General features: G+C 38.5%; 1 protein-coding gene across 2 annotated transcripts in view; it reads left to right on the forward strand.

The window, feature by feature from the left end:
* The window catches only part of CACUL1 (CDK2 associated cullin domain 1), a 66444-nt gene that overhangs the window by 16285 nt on the left and 28862 nt on the right, over positions 1-21297 (forward strand). For both annotated transcript variants that reach the window (XM_060099035.1, XM_060099043.1), the window contains exons 2-3: positions 5559-5685; positions 6573-6675. In XM_060099035.1, coding sequence (XP_059955018.1) covers positions 5559-5685; positions 6573-6675 — 230 coding nt within the window. The remainder of the gene's footprint in view (positions 1-5558; positions 5686-6572; positions 6676-21297) is intronic.

Below are 21297 nucleotides of genomic sequence, written 5' to 3' on the forward strand. Positions count from 1 at the left end.
AGCCAGAGTTAAAAGGAAAGCCCAGAGCTTTTTTCTCCTAGTCCCTTTGTCAGATTATCTAATTGTAATTAGTTACAATTAATCTAAAAGGTCACTATGTTTGAGACACAATTTAGCCTGTTTAATTGGGCTTAATCATTTATTTCATAATTGCCAATGCTGTATTCTTCTTAAGGCGCCAGTTCTTAATGAGAGTGGCCTTTTTGATGGGGAGAAGGGACATGGAAGAGTAGAACTTTAATGCTTTTTTGACATAAAACAGTTCCTAGCTGCCCTTTAAATTTTTTTCTGTGCTACATTTACACCTTTACTTGACTCTCCAGTTCGAGTTGTTTGGAGCCAACAACCATGTGCTAGCAATTGAGAACAGAGGTGCACCTGTGACCCTTGGCTGTCCTGAGCTTGAATAGGAGCATTAGGCAGTGGTTCTCAAAGGAGCAGGCATAAGAATCACCTGGAGGGCTCAAACGGATTTCTGTATCACGTGTTACACGCTCCCCACTTTTCTGACTCCCTAAGTCTGGGTTGGGGCCTGGCAGGTTGCATTTACATTAAGTTAACAAGTTTCCAGGTGATGCTGATGCTGCTCTGGTATCAGATTTTGAGAGCCACTGATGGTAGGTAGTGGCCAGTCTTCGCAGTAGACCAAGAATGAATTAATAATACCTGCTGTAGTTTCTGAATATATCCTCCCCTTACAAACAGATAACAAGAAAAAAAACTCAAAAGGAATATCTGGTAGGGCTTACCTGGTTTGCTTTAGCCTGTGTGAAACCAAATGCACTTCAGTTTTTAATTCCAGAGCTACTAATAAGTAGTATGCCTTGGACTGTTTTTATATTAAACATTTATTTTGACTTCCATTAAATTAATTTACTTCACATACATTATTGAATACGTATCATATGATAGTTTGGAGTTGGGGCTCTAGCGCTGAATTCCTTCTCCAAGGGGCTTATGTCTAGTTTGAGGAAGATGGATAGTAAACACGTAACATGTCAAGTGTCGATAAGTTACTTGGATAACAAAGTATGAGAGTTGAACATATTTATTCCTGCCTGGTATGAATTACATATCCCTAATAGTTTCTCATTTATTAGCAATCTGATAGTATTTCCTGAACCTTAGATTCCAGCTATTCCATGTGTTTTAGGTTTTATTTCACTTTATTTTAGTAAAGGTCCGTTGTAGTACTTTCTCAATAGAACTGAGGCTATGTGAGCTTGTTATCTTATGAGTTTCAAGGTTTAAGCCTTGTGGCGTGATGTTATGAGGGCAACCTGAGGGTTTTTACATTTTGTGAACTTGAATGTCTCTAGAGGGCATACGCATTCTCCAGCTCATTGAAATGCTCACTGCTCTTTTTTATTCTTATACCAGGCCTGTTTTACCCATTTATGTTAATGGCCTGGGCCTTGTAGGCATTTGAGTTTAGAATACCTTCTTTAAACAGTTTGAAAAATAGTGCATTTTCTTCAAGAAAGCTGGAAAATCTAACCTAGATAAAATTTAGTTATTTAATGGTAATTTCATTTTTGTTTAGGTTCCATGTTTCATTTTTTTTTTTTTTTTTTTTTGGTTAGTCTGAACTTTTTTGTGGGCAAAGTTGAAAGTGATTGATTACATTTCTCTAGCTAGAGGCTCTAGTTTTAGAATTCAGGACTGCACGCATGCACACACACACACACACATACACACACACTTTTAGGCTGTGCGTGTCAAATGTTAGATAAACCAAACAGCTAATATATTTTGTTTGTTTTAAGTCAGAGATTGGGTTGAGATTAGCAAGGAATTCAATGTCTTAGCATTTTCTGGATTGTCATTTTAAGTGTTGACCACAGATTGCTATGAAAAACCTTCCTGATCTTTGGCTAAGCGTATGAATACCAACTAGTGCTCATTCTTCAAATTCCCTGTAGCTCTGCAGATGCTTCCCTGTGTTCTGCTTTCCTTTGCTACCGTGGTGAAGATTGGGTGGCTCCTGAGAAGAAAGTCATGTTAGCCAGTGTCTTAGTCTGTTCATGCTGCTGTACCAGACTGTCATAGACTGGGTGGCTTATTTATCTCTTACACTTTTGGAGGATGAGAAGTCTAAGATCAAGGCGCTGGCAGATTCAGAGTCTGGTGAGAGAGGCTGCTTCCTGGTTCACAGAAGGCCATCTTCTCACTGGGTCCTCACATGGCAGAAGCGGTGAGGGAGTCCTCTAGAGACTCTAAATCCATTCATGTGAGGGTTCCGCCCACATGCCTAAAAACCTCCCAAAGGCTCCACCTCCTAATGCCATCACATTGGGGGTTAGGGCTTCAACACATGAGTCTTGGGGGGACGCAAACATTCACTCCGTAATAGCTAGCATGTGAGTGAATTGGTTTTCTGTTGTTTTTCAAGCAAAATATATGTGGAAATATAGCTTCTTTTTAGATGTGGAAATAGGATTTAAGATTTTCTACTGTGACTTGTGCCTTTTTCGTTTTGGTTTGAAAGTCTGTTTTCAAAGATATTTAAAACCAGAGCAGTTTTTGTTTTTTTTTTTCAATGCCACATGAAAGATACCTGAGAGGCATCAGAGATCATTGCTTCTGTGGAGCTTCATTCTGTCCTGACAGCTGCGGGACTTCACATCTTAGGTTCTTTTTCCTCTGTCATATCTTTGACTTGGAGATTTGCCAAAGTGTGAAACGTGTGCTTGGGAAGCAGGTGTCTCCCCAGCCGCAGCGCAGGGTGGAGTTAATTGAACCGAGTGGTCCAGGAACCCATGGGGTTGGTGTGTTCATTCTTGGCTTTCAGTACTTGAAGTTTTCTTTCTGAGCTTGTCAGTTACCTTCCTTAATTCCCAGCGTTTGGCGTAGAGCAGGTGTATGATGTGGTTTAGGTGATAAACACTTGATAGGAGGTCAGTAACCTAGAATCACATAGTGAGAAAGTTCTTTGTTTTTCAGTTACTTAAAAAAATTTTTTTTAATCCTTCTGAAAGCAGAAAGGTGGTATTTTGGAGCTAGCGTGTAACACTTCTCAGCATCTGCCGATCTCCTTTATTCACAGGGAAAGCAAGCTTCACTCAGAACCTTTAAAGGCAGTAGGACCTAGCTAGAATTTAATAACACTGTGTTTATTTCTATATTGCAAATGACACTACTTTTCTGTTTTTGATCAATTCTTACTTTGTTTTAAGTGCGAGCAGTTTTATGCATAAGGGGGTGATTCTAGGAAGCACCTGCAGGAGTGTGGAGACAGAGACAGGGATGGTAAGGAGGCCGTAAAGAAGGCAGCACTGCGGTGACTGGAGTGGAATCCCAGCGGGGACTTGGGAGTCAGTGCGTACTCACCTAGGGTAAAGGGAGACGCTGGGTATTTACACTGAGTTCTCATTAGTCATTACTTGATCATGGCTTCTGGGGGTGTTAATTCTCTAGAACTTCCAACCGGCCTCTCCTTCAGGCAGAGCAACCCCGGCAGCCAGAGAGAACACTGGCAAATAATGGTAGGTGCTGACAGTGACCTTTGTGGATCACTGTAAATGGGTGGGGTACCAACAGTTTCAGCTTCACTCCCAGACATGCTAAGCTTCTCCTACATCCTCCTCATCTTAGTCAACGGCAGCCCCATCCTTCGGTGCTGAAGGCTAAAAACTTCAGAGTCATCCTTGACCCTTCTCTCACATCTCACATCCAAACCATCAGCAAATCTTGTTGGCTCTACTTTAAAATATATTGAAAATCTGACCTCTCCTCTTGCCCTCACTGCTACCACCTGCTCCAATCCCCCATCATCTCACAGCCTTCTAACTTAGTTTATTGCTAGTACAGAAGCTGGAATGATCCACAGAAAATCAAAGTCAGATGACATCACTGCTCAAAACCTTCCACGTGTCCTCATCTTAGAGTGAAAGGCAAAGTCTTTGCATTGCCCATAAGGCCCTCCAGCATCTGGCCTCCTGCTCCCGTTTGTGTGTGTGCCTGTGTGTGCACACGCGTGTACAGTTCTTTTTGGTTTTAGCCTTATATGTAGTCAAAACATTCCTTTCCTCTCCATTTTCTTCCCTATTTTTTTTTTTAGTGTGGGTTATGTGATTCATTTGTAAATTAGATTCATTTGCCACAGTTTGCCATTCCATCTTTACCACTACATCCTGGGTGAATTTTTTTTTTCTTTCATACAGTGAATGTACTTTTTATAGTGTATAGTTCTGTTGGTTTTGACAAACGCATGGAATGGCGTATCCACTACCGCGGTTCCATACAAAAGAATCCATTGTCTTAAAAATTCCTTCCTGCTTCCCCTTTGCAGACAGTCCTTCTTTCCACCTTCCAGTTCCGCTGGCAACCACTGATCTGTTTTCCTCCCTATAGTTATGCCTTTATAAATAAGTGAGAGTCTTACCATATGTAGCCTTTTTGGTCTGATTCTTTGATTTAGCAGAATACATTTAAGATTTTTCTGTGTTGTGTAAATCAATAGTTCACTCCTCAAGTGTCCTTTGAGTATATTTAAGCAAAAAAAAAAAGTGAACTGATTTAAAGAAAATATTGAACAAACATGATATAGGTGGCACATAGATATGAGAAACGTCTTGAACCTGAATGACTAAAATTTGGAACTCTGTAGTGTGATAGAAAGATGCTAAGTCAAGGCTTTGCTTTACCTGGTACCTCTGCCAGTGATTAGTTGTGTGCACTTGGGGAAGTCAACCTTCTGCTCTTGAGTTTCTGATAAAAATAAACAGTAAAATGGCTGATCTAGTAGTTGTTAGCTCCTACCATGGTTCATAAAGACACAGGGTATCTTAGGTGCTTTGGGTAGCTCTTTTTTACATTAGCATTTCATTGTTGTGAAGCACCCATCCCCCCTGGATTTCACTGTTGTTAGGACAACCTGTTACAAATGCTTTGTTAAACCTATCATGGAGGAATAAGAGCCAGCCATTAAGAATGAGGTACGCCTTCAATGTAAGGCTCCCGTTCATCCACGTTTTTTTTTTTCTGTTGGGCTTTTCTAAAGGGTAGGCTAGGGAGAGCCTGAGTCAGAGCTGTAGTCATGTCCAGGAGGTACTGGTGGTGCGATAAATCTCTGTGAGTTTTTAGCACCGTAGCATTTGGAAATTAATTTCCATAGTCCTTTCCCTAGGTAGATTTCCCAGAGCTGTCTGTAAAGATTGATTGGAGGTCATAGTTTCCCAGAACTTTATCATGGTTCATGCATAGGCCATCTTGTCACATCATTGGCAACATGTATTTGAGGGTCAGTGCATGTTAAGAACTCCACTGATAACGGAAACCGGGAGAGGGAACCAGAGATAATTGCTGTTTTGTTTTTATTTTTAAAGATGAACAGATTCATAGTAATTTTTTTAAAAATCATAATTAATGGCTGCTTCAAATCCCTGTCCAGGTTGGGATTTTTGAAATTGGAAATGGGATAATAATTGAGTTGAATTTAGGTGACACAGTGTCAATGTAAAATCAGAAAGTAAGTGGGAGGAATTGGAGAATACAGAATTGATTTGTTTATTTTATATGTGGCACATAGTAATATTAATTTTACTTTTTACTTTTAGTAATGAATGTTATAACGATTGAAGATTATAAGAGCACATACTGGCCAAAATTGGATGGTGCCATAGATCAGCTTTTAACTCAGAGTCCTGGTGACTATATCCCCATATCCTATGAACAGATATACAGGTAAGTCAAGATTTAATTTGCTTGGGTTTTAGAGGGTATAGTGAAGTTCACAGCAACTTGAATTACGACAGTTTGTATGCATATAATATATGATACCTACGTTAAGGCTCTGTAAGTTATTTATATGTTCCATGCTTGTGGATTGGGGGTTTGATTTATACTTTTTGCTTCAGAATTGTTTTTCAAATGAAGATAGTGTTAATCCTACCTCAGCCTGCCACGCCCACCATACATAATGCAGAAATTATAGAGGTCAGTGAAAAAGGCAAAAAATACGTAGTTTTAGTATCACAGGGAGATGTTAGCTTAATCTGTTGATGTTTGTGGCACACAAGTTTAACAATCTTTGGTTATTTTGTTTCCCAGCTCCTGGTAAATGGAAGTAGCAAATTAGTGAGGACCGGGGTGCGTTGTGAGATCAGCCCAGTCACAAGAGGAGGAAGTGACAACTGTGCTGTTCTGCACAAGTGATGCACAAAGAGGTTATTTAGCAAACGTTTTTGTTAGTTAGAAACCTTCTGCTGATTGTCACTCTCTCTTCCTTATTTTGACATTCATTAAAACGAGAGAGAAACTGGCTTATTAGTAGTTATCATAGTCAGACTCTCAGATAATCACCCAATATTAGATTATCTAATACGGATAAAAAATTAAATAGAATACTCAAAAAGATTATTTGTAGCTGGTGATAATGTCTCTTGCATATGAACACTGATTGGGGCAGGATAAATTTTTGTTTTAAGAGTTGCAATTGGTCACTTTTTGAGGCCTGAATTAATTATTTGACCAGTGGTTACATATTGAGGGTATGCCTTAACCTTAGGTTGAATTAAGTGCTTCAACCTTAAAATCATTAACTTGGTTTTTGTCTCCCCTCCTCCCCACAGTTGTGTGTATAAATGTGTATGCCAGCAGCACTCGGAACAGATGTATAGTGATCTGATTAAAAAGATAACTAATCACTTAGAAAGAGTCTCAAAGGAGCTGCAGGTAAAGAACTTATGGTATTGATTTTAGCTTCTTTGGGATTTTCTGACTGGTTGGAATTAGCTTTATAGTATACCTTTGGAGGCTTGTTCATTTGATTATGATATAAATTTATAAATATTTTATAGATGAATATTGATCAAATGGTCTTATCTTTGGAATAGATTAATTTGAAAATTTGACATAAACTCTGGACATTTTTGGATTAAATGTATTTCCAACTTTAATTCTGTTTATTACCATGCAATATTTCTTTTATGTAAAACCTTATTTGTTCTGTTAACCTCAGTATTTGGTGACTTTTATATTATAAACGTGTACATTCTAATTTTTTTCTGGAACTTTTTTGAAAATTATTATCTTTGAAGTGTCATTTGCCTACCAGTTTCTAATATTTGCTAATATAAACAACTGAAGTCAGCATTTTGTTGATAAACCCTCTACAGATGAACATCATCCCAGCTGTAAAATCTGGGGCAAGTTGCAGGAAATATTTTATTTAAGGAAGCACTTGGCTTCTTGATCCTACTCTGCCCCTCCCTGCCTCAGTAAAGTTTCCATTGCTTGAAGGTCAGGTAGTATCTTTATTCCAGGACCAGATCACATTTTAGTTGTGGTGTAGAAGTTACAAGATGTGCAGAAAAGTCACTCAGCAGTAGATCACCAGGGTCCACACCACAATTAGGAAGTGCTCCAGCAATTCTGAAATATCCACAGTTTCTAGCAAGTGCTGGGTTGCTATTTGGATATTCTCCTCACTTACCTTGTGGTTTTTTTTTTTTTTAAGTATAGCCAGACCTGTGTTTATCATAGCCAAATATATCTTTTTCCTGTTGCTAGTGTAAATTGTTTTCGTCATCTTTTTGCCATTAAATACAAAACCTTTATTCATCTAACATATATTTAGTGTTAGGCATTGTATGTAAACCATAGATGAAGCTTAAGGTCTGCGCATTGTAGCTTTGAATGATCTGCTTACTAATTCTTGACTCTGCCCTCTCTCTGAATCCCCACGTTCAATTTACTGCTGAATCCTATTTCTGTTCTGTTTCTCTCTTGGCTCCTGTCCACTTGGCCACCACCCAGTCCAGGCCACATCATCTCAAGTGTTTTACTAAAATGCTCATCTTAGTTGGTGCTCTCTGCCTCTAGTCTTAACACATCTAACTAGAATCTTGCGTTTCAGAGCGACTGTTTCTAAGGTACAGCTCTGATTATCATATTCCTATTAGAATAAAGTCTAAATTTCTTAATATGATTTAGGAAGGCTTTCACTTTTTGACTCCTGCTTATTTCTGCAGCCTGATGTCTTACCTTTCTGCTCCTGCATACTGAACTTACTTCAGTTCCTTGAACATTTTAGGTACTATCTCACATCTTGGCTTTTGCCACGTTAACTTAACTGCCTGAAACATTCTTCCTTTTCTTCTGCCCTCTTATTTTTTCGGTCAGTGTGAACTTAACATTTAGGCTGCCCCTTAGACATCATTTGTTTTGGGAAACATTCTCTGATACCTTGTTCCCCAAGTCAGGTTTGGGAGCCCCTCATCTGTGCTTCTGTAACACCCAATACTTCATGGTAGTTCATTGTGTAATTTCTGGTTTAGCTGTTCCCCTTCCCCACGTTCCCCACCCCAGTATTGTGTCCTGAGAGGGCGGAGGAGCATGTCTGTTTTCATTATTGTGCTGTTAGTACCTTGCCCAGTATCTCATACATACTAAGCATCACTTGCTGAATGAAATGTATAGCAAATGAATGTTTATAAATATTTACTCTCTGTTGGTTAGTGAAAGCTTTTCTAGTAGAAATCCGAGTTTGATCTCGTTTTTTAACATGAAGTCTTGGTGGTCTTTGGGGTGCAGGGTGTACCAGAGATTTCATTAGATCAACAAAGAACTCATCTCAAAAAGGATTGTTTTATGAATACTGTTTTGCTATTTTTGAAATAATATTAAATATTCTAAAACAGAAAGCGAACCATTTCAATTCAAATTATAAGGATAAAATAATTACTTGTCTTGCTTATAAAAGTTATCTATGAAATGTGAATTGGAAATTTTATAATATGTTTTACACGTATGCTTTGCCATCCCGTGAGTCATTAATTTGACTGATAGAATTGTGACTTGCTAGTTATTTGTCATATTGCAGTTTCTGCTTGAGTAGAATTTTTTCTTGTACTTAATTTTGTAAGCACTGTACGACTACATTTCATTCTTACAGTTAGAATATTACTGAAAAATATTTTTTAAAGTTAGAGGGCACTATAGTACTGCGTTATCAAGCTCAGTCTAATTGGCAGTTTTGAAAGGCCACTTGGCTACATTCCCTGGCATAAATTTGCTTGATCAATTATCAGTAATACAAAGGTAACCTGTTACTTGCCCAGGATGGGCTGCACAGGGTACTAATACTTGAGAGTCACTGAGGTTCAGAGAGTAAGTTTCTGAGGTTTTGGAGAGTGATCCCTGTCAGTGTGCGTAGAGCTCCTTTATTCTTTATCAGGAATGCATAATAGTTCATTGTACCTTGCTTTATTGAGGTACCTCAATTTGTTTAACCACTTTTTAATCCATGAATATTTAGGTTGCTTCCAGCCTTTTGCTGTTACTAACAGTGCTACAGGGAATAATCAGTCTTGTAAGTTTTATTGTGCTTCGCTTTATTGTACTTCACAGATATTGCATTTTTTACAAATTGAAGGTTTGTGGCAACCATGTGCTGAGCAAGTCTTTCGGCATCATTTTTCCAATGGCATTTGCTTGCTTCTTGTCTCTGTGTCACATTTCGGTAATTCTCGCAATATTTCAAACTTTTTCATTATTTCTATATTTGTTATTGTGATTTGTGATCAGTGATCTTTGATATTACTGCTGTGACTTGCTGAAGGTTCAGATGACGGTTAGCATTTTTTAGCAATAAAGTATTTTAAAATTAAGGTATGTACGTTGGTTTTTTTTAGACATAATGCTATTGCACCCTTAATAGACTACGATATAGTGTAAATATAACGTCTATATGCACTGGGAAACAAAAAATTCATGTGACTCGATTTATTGATATTTGCTTTATTGTGGCGGTCTGCAGTTGAACCTGCAGTATCTCCGAGGTCTGCCTGTCATGTCATTTACCATGTCCGTATTTTGTGGTTCACAAAAGTTGTACCAAGTTATATGCTCCCACTGGTTCTGTATGTTTCGGAGTGCCTGTTTTCTCTACCATTACTAATATGGCATATTAGGTAACTAAAGAATTTTTGCTTTATACTAATAATAGGAATAATTCTTATAAAAATAACATAGACAAGAGTGATAGCTCTTTTGATGCTAGTATTTAAAAAACCATATTGATAAATGTGAAGGTAATATACAATGTAAAACCAGGGAATTTAGCTTGTTTTTAGAATCCATACGTGTCCTACTTTGAGTTCAGCAATAGGAGACTATAAAAAAATCTTACTTTGAAATGATCTTTTTTGTAAGAGTGTTAACTCGAACCATTATTAAATAGCAGGGTAAAGTGGATAAAAACATGGGGACCTGGGCTCTGGTCTCAGCTCTGCCACTCAGCAACTGTGTGCCTCTTGATTAAACATGCTAATATCATCTTGTGAATTTTCTCAACGTTAAAATGAAGTGGCTTTACTGAAACATCTGGTTGCTTTAAGCTCAGTTCTAAGATAGTTTTTCTTTGCTTCCTGCTTGGCAGATGCTTCTTCATTCTTTTCTCAGGCTCAAACTCATTTGTGTCCACCTGTGTAAAATCTTCCTAGAACCCTCACACTCCCCTCAAACCAACAAACAAAAAGGCCATTGGAACTTCTTCTTCTATGCATGTGTAACGTCTTGGCAGTAACAGCTCTGCACTGTTTCTGCGTCCATGTCTGGCCACCTCACAGCCGTGTCCTCCTTTGAGGGCTTGCGTTTTTATCCTTAGTGCCTGGCACAGTTACAGCTCAGCAAATGCTGAGTGAATGCTCAGCATCAAATTTGACCAGTGGGAAGAGTAGCATAATTAGCCTTGTATGACCACTAATCTTTGTGTCTCTAGATGCTTAGGCAGTGAATTCATTCATTGTTCAGTTAATCCAGTACATTAATTTATTCAGTGTTGCAAGTATGTGGCGTAATCTTGGTGTAATCTCTACTTTATAGAGACCTTAAGGGCAGTTTTCACTGGGGACGGAACAAGAGTGTATGCCAGGCCCCATGAGCCAGAAGAGTTTTATTTGGGTGGAGTGTTTTGTTTGCAGTTGCAGCTCTGATTTTAGTAATGATATATTGTTATTATGAGCTAAAACAGGAGTGTGGGATGAGTTGAATTTGACAGATAATCAGAAATTTAGTGTTGGGGTTGATCAAATCAATGAGTTGAACCTTTAGGGCATCAGCCTCTTATCTCTCAAGGGCATCTTAAAATAGCTACTGGTGTGTATAGTTTACATGGCCCAGAGTGACTTACTTATCTCTATCAAAAGCCATATCAGTGTTGGAGGGACTGAAGAGTGTATGAAATAATGTTTCCTATTCCCCAGTTACTGATTTAAAAGCTAGAGAATACTGGTTTTTAGAGATTGTAAAAGATTATTTTAATTTGTTGAACCTAAATGCTTTAACATAACAACATAATCTAACTTGCTTCCTCTTTTAAAAATATATATATTGTTTTCATTTTGGAAACAGTGACTTTTTGACCACTTTGGTAACTTAAAATTTTTTTTTTGTTAAATTTATTAAACTACTTATATAGCTAAACCTACTTAGTATTCTGCTTACTCTTGTATTTTATTACGTGTATATCTATACTTTTTACTTACTACTAACTTGTTTGAACTGTGACATACATTTTGCGTTAGTTTTTTTTTTTAAACCGTTCTCTCTGCTTGTGCTTCACTCCTCTGTTCTTTAAATGTGGTAATGAACATCTCTATTTTATTTTCCTTTTTCCATGCCTCCAGAACCTCAAAATGTGAATTTCCAGTTCTGATTTTTTGATGTACCAAAATTGGTTTATTAGTTCAGTAAACAATATTCTGGTTAGTTTTGGCAAATTCTGTTGAAACTTTTAGCAATCACTGTACTTTTGGTGAGCGCTCAAACCAGCTTTTCCAAATGCCTATTTGACATTTCAACTTGGATTTCTTCTTACAGATACTTCATGTCTGAATCTAAATTCCTCTTATCTCAAGTCAGTTTTACTCTCAGACTTGAGATTTTATATTCACCTTTGACTCCTTTTTTCTCCCTTACCTGTTATTTCCAGGTGATAGTCAAGGTTGATAGAATATGGTAATTTCATTTGCTTCTGTCGCCTTTCATTCCCATTGCTGTCATCTTTTTCCTTATTATTGGTTCATGCCTGCACTAGAGCAGCACTCTCCTAACTGGTCTGCCTTTCTGCAGTCTGTTCTTTTGACTGACTAATCCTCTAAAAATGCTAATTTTTGATGGGCATACTTTCTTGTTCCCAAACCTTAAACACTCCCTGTTGCTTTTCTCAATCACAGTTGATTTCTTGGACAGTATAAAAACAACTGAGCTGGTTGACTGGTTACAGGGCTTCCTAGTGGGGAACCTAGTATAGCTAGCCTAGCTCTTTCCTATATAACTATGCAAGGTACTCTGTTAGGTACAGCCGTAGACATATGATTGATAAGGCTAGATAATTTTAGACCAAACCTCCTGCTGAGAACAATTTTTAAAATGGGTCAGGGAGCTAATAAAAAAATGAAGAATTGTAGGACCAAGACCTGGGAAGAGAAGGAAATCCAGAGACGGGAGACTAGCACTTGAGCCATTTCTCTACTAGAGGGGCACCTATTTATTCTGGAAGAGGAGGCTACTAGGCTGAGAAATTCAATAGAGCTTTGATGGGTTTATGGGGATAGAGTAATAAAAATTGGAGGTCAGGTCCCACCAAACCTAAAGGATCACATCCCAGGTGTAGTAAGAATAATAAGTTACAGACTAGCTTGTTGTAGCTGGCACTTGATTCCTGATTGGATTAAGTTGGTCTGGATTTGCTAGCTCCTCTAGTTGCTTACCAGAAGCGAAAGTAAATTCTTCTCGGAGAAAGAACATTATCCTAGACATCAAATTGTTTCCATAATTTTTCATAAACAGTGTCTGACGTTCACTCAGAAATATGTAGTTATATTAGGAGGTGAGGTGATCATAAAACCAAGAGAAATGGAGAAATACATTTTTTAGACAAGAATTGGGAGAGGGCTTCCCTGGTGGCGCAGTGGTTGAGAGTCCACCTGCCGATGCAGGGGACACGGGTTCGTGCCCCGGTCCGGGAGGATCCCAGATGCCGCGGAGCGGCTGGGCCCGTGAGCCATGGCCGCTGAGCCTGCGCGTCCAGGGCCTGTGCTCCGCAACGGGAGAGGCCACAATAGTGAGAGGCCCGTGTACCGCAAAAAAAAAAAAAAAAAAGAATTGGGAGAATTCATCACCAGTAGTCTCTGACTTTAAAGAAATACTGGAATGTTCTTCAGATAGAAAATGTCCCTAGATGAAAATTTGGAGAATCAGTAGGAATGAAGGAAAACAAAGATAAATATGCAAGCATAGAATAATAATAGTGGTAATGTCTTATAGGGTATAATATAAATAACCCAAACACATGACAGTTGCATGGAAGATGTAAGAAGGTAAAAGGATTTAAAATGTTCTAAGGCCCTTGCATTGTTGAGGAAGAGGTAAAACTACTCATTTATTTCAGACTATGGTAAGACAAGGATGCAGTCTGTAACCTTAGGGTGATCACTAAAAAAAAATAGTAAAAAGTGTAATTAACAAGATAATAGAGAAAATGGAATAATTTGAAAATAAAGGAGTCAAGAAGGATAGAGAAAGGTACAGAGAACAGATGGGACAAATAGAAAAATAGTAAGATAATAAACTTCAGTGTATCAATTACGTGAAATGTTAAAGATAAAATGCTGCATTAAAAAAGTAAATAATTACTGGACTGAATGACATTCTGCAGCCTTACTAAATGCTGCTAACATGAGACACATCTAAAATATAAGGAGACAGAAAGATTGCAAGCAAGTGATGAAAAAAGATACACCATACAAACATTAACCAAAAAGAAAAACAATATAACTACATTGATATCATAAAAAGTAGACTCAGAGCAAGAAGTATTATTGGATATAAAGAGAACCTTTTATTATGACAGAACGTTCAGTTACTAGGAAGGTAATAATTCTAAATTTGTATCGACCCAAAATACCCAGAAAAATCAACAGATCCAAAAGGAGAAACAGACAACTCCACAATCATAGTGAGAAGTTAACACATCAGTGGCTTTAGCGTTTATCTCAAGAAATTAGAAAAAGAACAACAAATGAAACCCAAAAAAAAGAATTAAGTCACAATCTCTGCTAGTGTACCTTTGGAACAATAAAAAATATTCAGGGAACTGTGGTACAAAGCAGAATAAAGAAAGTGCTGTATCAGACTAAAGGTGATATGATCACAGACAGATGGAGGGGTGAAGAGGAAGGTGGCGTTAAAAATATGTCATGAAAACTGATATTTGGGGAGGGGGTGTTTTGAGCTGAGAGAACTTCCATAAGTAAAGGCTTATGGGTAAGAGAGGTTTGGGTAACAAGGAGTGGTCCTATGCGGATAGAATGTGAGGTATTTGAGGGAGATTGGGAGGTGATAAGGATGAAAAAGGCAGATTGGGGCCAAATTGTAGAAGCCTTTAAAGGCCAGGAGTTACATTTTAGGAAGGTCGATACAAGATGGATTGGCGTAGGAAAGAATGAGGTGTGATGACAGTAGACCAGGTGAATTACAGGTCCATGGCCCCTTCTCTGTAATTCCAAAATAGAAAAAAAGCTTTGAAAATGGATTTGTTTCCCTCTAAGTTTGGTGCCAAAACTCATTTGGAGTAAACTTTGATTTGAACTCATGTGAGGAAGGAACTTAGTTGGGAACATCCATGTATTTTCTCCCAGAAATATCAATGGGTTGATATTCCCAATCTCTACTGGGTATTTTACATAGTATATGGTATATGTGCCATAATACCTTCTAAATCTGAAATCCTCTGAATTATGGCACATCTGGCCCTAGGAATCTTGGATAAGAAATTGTGAACCTGTTGGCAATGGAAAGGGAGATGGAGATGTCTGGGGCACATTGCAGAGACCAAAGAAACAGAATAGATAAGACGATAATTAAGTTGGAAGAGAGGTGGGATGAGAAGATTTAAAGATCATTTTGGTTTCAGTGGAATCGTTAGAAGTTGGTAGTGGGGACTTGAGAGAGGGAAGGAGAATGATAGTGGTTTTAGAATGTTTAGTTCAGCTAACATTTAGTGTCCACGTGCCAGGCATTGTGCTAGATGCAAAGGGTACAGTGATAAATTAGATGGATTTTTCTTTGTACTGTTTAGGGGAAATGTGCAATGGTCATTTTAATATACTGAAATGTGATGAGTAGTAGGATAGAGATATGAAATGAGTCACAAGTCTTGCTGATTTTCTCCCTTGTAAAATGTCTCAAGATTTATCCCCTGCTACTTCCCTAGTTTAGGTCCTTATTCGTACTTTCTGGAACAATAGAAAAAGATTTCTAGTTTGTATCTTGACCCTGCACCTTCCCCCAATCCATTTTGTTTATTTTTTAGACGTGTCATGTCATTCATTTTCCCAACCTTCTGCTTCTCCTTTTACCTAAAGAGCAAAGACCATACTCCTTAACAAGAATTTCAAGGCTCTTTACACCTGAACTCAGCAAGACAGTGTAACAGTATTTTGCTTTTAAAATTTAAATGTGGGAGAGGATGTCTTTTTATCTTTGTGTATTTTCTTAGTTTCTTTTGCCACTATTTCTTTCCTCCCTTCCCTTTCTGCAGAAGGGGGTGTTCTAGCTGTCTGTTAGGGTTTTCCCAGTTTTTAACTTCTCTATTCCTGGTAGGCTTAACTAATCACTTTCTCTTCTTTGCTGCTGTAGCACTTTATTTGTGTTGCTGCTAGAGTACTTAGTTTAGCACTTGGCTATATTTAGTTACCAGCAGGATGTCACCTTTGCAACACTGGGAGCTTCTTCTTCTTCTTCTTTTTTTTTAATTATGTATTTTATTTATTTACTTATTTATTTTTGGCTGCGTTGGGTCTTTGTTGCTGCGCATGGGCTTTCTCTAGTTGCAGTGAGTGGGGGCTACTCATCGTTGCGGTGTGCGGGTATCGCTGCGGTGGCTTCTCTTGTTGAGGAGCAGGGGCTCTAGGCAAGCGGGCTTCAGTAGTTGTAGCATGCAGGCTCGGTAGTTGTGGCTTGTGGGCTCTAGCGCAGGCTCAATAGTTGTGGCTCACAGACTTAGTTGCTCCGCGGCCTGTGGGATCTTCCTTGACCAGGGCTCGAACCCGTGTCCCGTGCATTGGCAGGCGGATTCTTCACCTCTGCGCCACCAGGGAAGCCCATGGGAGCCTCTTAAGTGCGTGAATCCTGACTTACTTGTTTCTCTTGGCCTGTGTGGTATTGAACTAAGTGCTCATTCAGTAAATATGCTGGTCTTAATGCTATTAATCAAATGTTTCCAGTCAGGAGTGTACTTCTCTATCCCATTGAAGTTAGACCTGGTCAAGTGCTTTGGCCTGTGAATTGTAAGAGAAAGAGAAGTGTGTTTGGTGAGGTGTATACCCAAAGATCTGAAGGCTTTAAGATCGGCAGTGCAATTTTCCATGTTTCCTTTTCTCTGCCAAGTGTTCTAGGTGGTAGAGGCTCCCTTAACCTGTGTCCCTGGGTGATTATAACATGAAGCAGACCCTCAAGATGGGCATGTAACACGGGAGAAAGAAAACTTTGCTATATTTTTTTTCTTTTTAAACACATTAAAAAACTTAATTTTTTTATTGAGATACAATTCACATATCCTAACATTCACCTTTTTAAAGTGTACAACTCAGTGGTTTTTAGTATAGTCATGAAGTTGTGCAGCCATCATCACTAATTTCAGAACATTTTAGTCACCCCAGAAAGAAGCCAGCACTTATTAGCAGCCACTCACTTATCTCCCCTCCTCTCAGCCACTGGCAGTAACTAATCTACTTTGTGGATTTGCCTATTCTGGACACTTCATAGAAATGGAATTAGTCAATATGTGACCTTTTGTATCTGGCTTAATTAACTTATTAGCATGTTTTCAAGGTTCATTCATGTTTATAGCATGATACTTCATCTTTTTGGCTGAAAAACATTCCATTGTTTGGTTATACCACATTTTGTTTATCTAAGCTCTGTTTTGTTAAGTCACTGAGATTTTCGGGGGGCGTTGACTGGTAAAATCAGTATTTGAATTGATAATACTTAGAAGATTCTGTTTTATCCCATTACCATTTGGATAATTGAACTTCATGGATATAACATCCTTTACTCTTAAAACTGTTTTAAATGACACTTAGACAATTTGATTATTTTTGTGTACATCTGAATCTGGAATCCACTAGAGCAGTTGGGAGGCATTTTCTCCCCACGTAATGTTGATAAATTTATTGTATATGTTAATATACTTTATCAAATTGAGAGTATATTTTCACTTTGGCCAAATAAAAATATTCTGATATTTTGATCTAGTAGCTTTATAGTCAGGAACCCACTAGCAAGTGTGTTTCTTCCAACAGTTTCTTTGTCAGTGGTTTGGAACTTACACTGTACATTACCACCAAGAAACCGTGTTTAAACAGAGATTTTGGCTCCCAGGCCAGGACAATAACATTTTATTGTTAGGAACAGCACTGATAATACTAACCTGAGTGCAGGGTCCTGAGGAGGAGAGACCACAAAGACAGAAGCAGAAAAGGAAAATGGTACAATTTTTATTCTCAAATAAGGCAGAATTTAGAATAGTTTAAATGAGTATTTGTCAACTATTTTAAAGGAAGTTAACTAATTGCATTTAAACCATTCATTTAAATGAATTTAGAGTAATTTTAATGTTTTTTAAGCTAAATATATCAAATATATCTTGGTTGAGTTAAATATAATTTGACTCTCAAACCAATTAATAATGGAAATTAGTAGAAACTAAATCATAATCAGTCAACATGACTTAACTTTGATTCAGTCTTCATAGACCCCAGATTACCTGTAAAAGCTTTATTGCCAAACTGCCAACAAATGAAACCAGGTTATCTTCATGTTTAAAATGAGCCAAAGATTGCCTTGCTATTTGTGTTTTGTCCAGTGGGTGGCAGCATAATTCAACTAGTTGTATGCAGTCATTTGAAAGCTTGTATACCTTTTCAAGGCTATAATTTCTATATCTGTTGAGCTACAAAGTGTGTTTAAAAAAATCTTTCATTCTCCCAAAATAATGCTGTTTGCTCCTTGCTATAGTGAGGAAGATTTTTAGATAGTGAGAACATTGTTATCCTTTCTACATAGATTTCAAGTAAGGTAAATATTACTGCCAACTGGTAACTATTTCTTCACAGAAAGTCTTTTTTTTTTTTTTTTAATAAATTTATTTATTTATTTTTGGCTGCGTTGGGTCTTTGTTGCTGTGTGCGGGCTTTCTCTAGTTGTGGCGAGCGGGGGCTACTCTTCATTATGGTGCTCGGGCTTCTCATTGCAGTGGCTTCGCTTGTTGCAGAGCACGGGCTCTAGATGCGCGGGCTTCAGTAGTTGTGGCTCGCGGGCTCTAGAGCGCAGGCTCAGTAGTTGTGGCGCATGGGCTTAGTCGCTCCGTGGCATGTGGGATCTTCCCGGACCAGGGCTCAAACCAGTGTTCCCTGCATTGGCAGGCGGATTCTTAACCACTGTGCCACCAGGGAAGTCCCCAGAAAGTCCTTCTGAATAAGTTATTTGGAGATCTATTTTTAAGTCCAAACTAGAACTTAAAATAGTTGTTATAGCGAAGTTGTTCTTAGAGAATTTGCCAGTGAGACGCCTTAACCCTCTATCAGTCTACAGGCTTCCATTCAGACCATAATTCTAATAAGTTTACTACCATCCTTTGAAGGCAGGGTCTGTATTTTCTTTTCATGTGTCCTTATAGAACTTAACATAATGCCAGGCCCCAAAGAGATCCAGTAAAAGTACTTACTAGTTGACAAAAATAAAAACCATATGCTTGCCTTACAGCTGAGATTATTAAAACCGTCTACTTATTCCAGTTAAAACAGCATCCTTAACTCAGGAAATGGAATTTATGATGAGCAGGAGCGTCAAATCACTTAAATAATGAATAATTATTTGTAGTTGTTTATTATCAGAGTGTAAAGAGTCCATTTAGGAGTTGTACTCTTTTCAAAACAAACTTTTTGTTTTGAGACAGAGTTACGTACTTAAATTGGAAGTTTTGCTCAGTGGTAAAAGAGATGAGGCATATAGGAAATTGAGAAGTCATCCTATTTCATCTGACTTTGGATATTTTCTCTTATGAAGTAATCTTGAACCTTTTGTAACTGTTCTTTGTTACCTAGCTAGTCAGTTAAAAAGCTGAGATTAGAACCTAGGTTTATCTCATTGTTATGTGGATAAGCTAAAGGAATCCAGGATCACAGAGGCTTGGCTTTAATTATGTTTAGTGTTCAAGTCCAAATAGTATTTGGAAAAGGAGGAAAGTCTTATCTTAGAAATAAGCAGGGAGGAAATTTCCATATAATTGTGATAGTAATGATAGTAGCAGTAACTTTGAAAGTTAAGAGACCTAAGAGAGAAATGTCTTCTACTGTCTTTTAGACTTACTTTGACTTTTTTATTGTTGCTTTTAATTAGAAAGTCATCCTTACAACTTATATTAGGAGCATCAAATATGTGCATTATAGTTCTTACTAGCTCCCGAGATTCATTTACCTTCTACGTAACCTACCGTTTTTTGGATACTCTACTATGGAAACAATATCTACACAGCAGGAATGGGAATGGATGAGAATATAATGCCAGATGTATGTATTTGTCTATTTGGAAAGAAATTCCAGTTTTATGTAGCGTCTCTGTCAGCCTTAGGTGTAATTAGTGTTGCTTCTGGAGCCTTGATAAATCTGTCTGTTGGCAGAGTGGTATTGCTCTGGAAAGTCATGGAATAAGTTGGTTAGACTAAAAGTATATTACACGCTATTCATTTTTGCTAAAGTTAGTCATGTAGAGGCAAATTTTTTTAAAAAAGTAATTTCCAGTTTGATTCAGAAAATAATATTAAGAGAGCATTCAGGTCCATTTGTATCGTATCCAAAATGCTGAGGTCATACTTGGTAATATAGGAATAAATGTTAAAATGTTAAAAGATTATGAAGGAACTATTTGAAAACTTTTAGCATTTCTGTTTGACTTAAAAAAAAACCTTTTCATTTGTTTGCTGTAATTGCCCATCTTTTTATGCACGTTGCCCACCTCTTCTACTGAGTCATAACATACATTAATCATAGTTATTTTAAAGCACTTCCCTCAGCAGCAGGATGCTTCTGTTTTGTAGTATGATAGTTCCAACTTGTGGGCATTTCTGTGTCTGGGCTTGTTGACTGTTTAACTCTTGACAGTGGGTGGGTTTTCTTACATTTTTGGTGTTTCTAATTGAATGCTGGACATTGTATAAAAACATCCGTAGAGACTGACATAAATAATATTTATGCTTAGTAATGGGCCTGCCACTCTTCTTTCAGGCTGTTGGTGCGAGGAGTTGAATCAGTTGTATTAGTAGTTGACTTGGGTTTGCGTTTTATCATGTCAATAAACAGTAAGGCCTCAGATTCTCTAGCGGTGGACAGTGACTGCTCTGTTCTTAGTGTGAATCAGGAGGGTTTTTTTTCAGTGCTCCTGCTCTATCCTCAGCCCTTAGCAGGCCCTGCTTTGTGGCGGGGGCCTTTCTTTGCACTATTGCCCTTTCCCAGCAGTGAGTGGATGGCTGTTGCTTGTTACTTGGTGCAAGTCTTCGGGGGTGGGGAGCAGGGTTTTTGGTTTGGGTTTTTTCCCTGGTTCTCTTGCTCCTGCCTCAGTCATAGGTAGTCCCCGTGCACCTGAACCCTCGGAAGTGGGGCTTTCTCAGTGTTCTCATCTCCCTCTTCCTCACCCCATTTGCAGATAGCCTTTTCCTTCTCAGTTCAAGGTCTAGAACTGGGGTTGGTGAACTTTTGCTGCCAAGGGCCAGATAGTAGTTATCCTCACGGGCCTTGTGGTCTCTATCGCAGCATCTTTAACTCTGCTGTTGCAGCATGAAAGCAGCTGTGGACAATTCATACGTGAATGGACATGACTCTGTTCCAGTCAAACTTTATTTATAAAAACAGGTGGTGGGCCACATTTGGCCTGCAGGCTCTGGTTTGTTGACCCCTGGTCTAGAGCTCCGGAGGGTTTCTTGCTTTCTCCCTACCCCTGCACCTCTTGTCCCCTACACCCTGTGGCAACCAAATTTCTCCTTGCATCCATGGGGGGCTTTAGGAATGAGCAAGTTTCCTGCACTTCCCTCAGCAGCAGGATGCTTCTGTTTTGTAGTAGTGCAGAAACCTGGGCATGAATGGATTTTCTGCCCCCTCCCCGGTGATTGGTGACCTTTGCCTGTGACAGGAGGGCTAGAGGATTCCCTGTCCATCCCCCCACAGTAGACAGTTTTTGCCTCAGGTAAAAGAAGGGTCACCAGGGTTCAGGTGGATCTCTTACCCCTTCCCT

This window comes from Mesoplodon densirostris, chromosome 1, assembly GCF_025265405.1.
Source record: "Mesoplodon densirostris isolate mMesDen1 chromosome 1, mMesDen1 primary haplotype, whole genome shotgun sequence".
In the NCBI taxonomy this organism is placed as follows: Eukaryota; Metazoa; Chordata; class Mammalia; order Artiodactyla; family Ziphiidae; genus Mesoplodon; species Mesoplodon densirostris.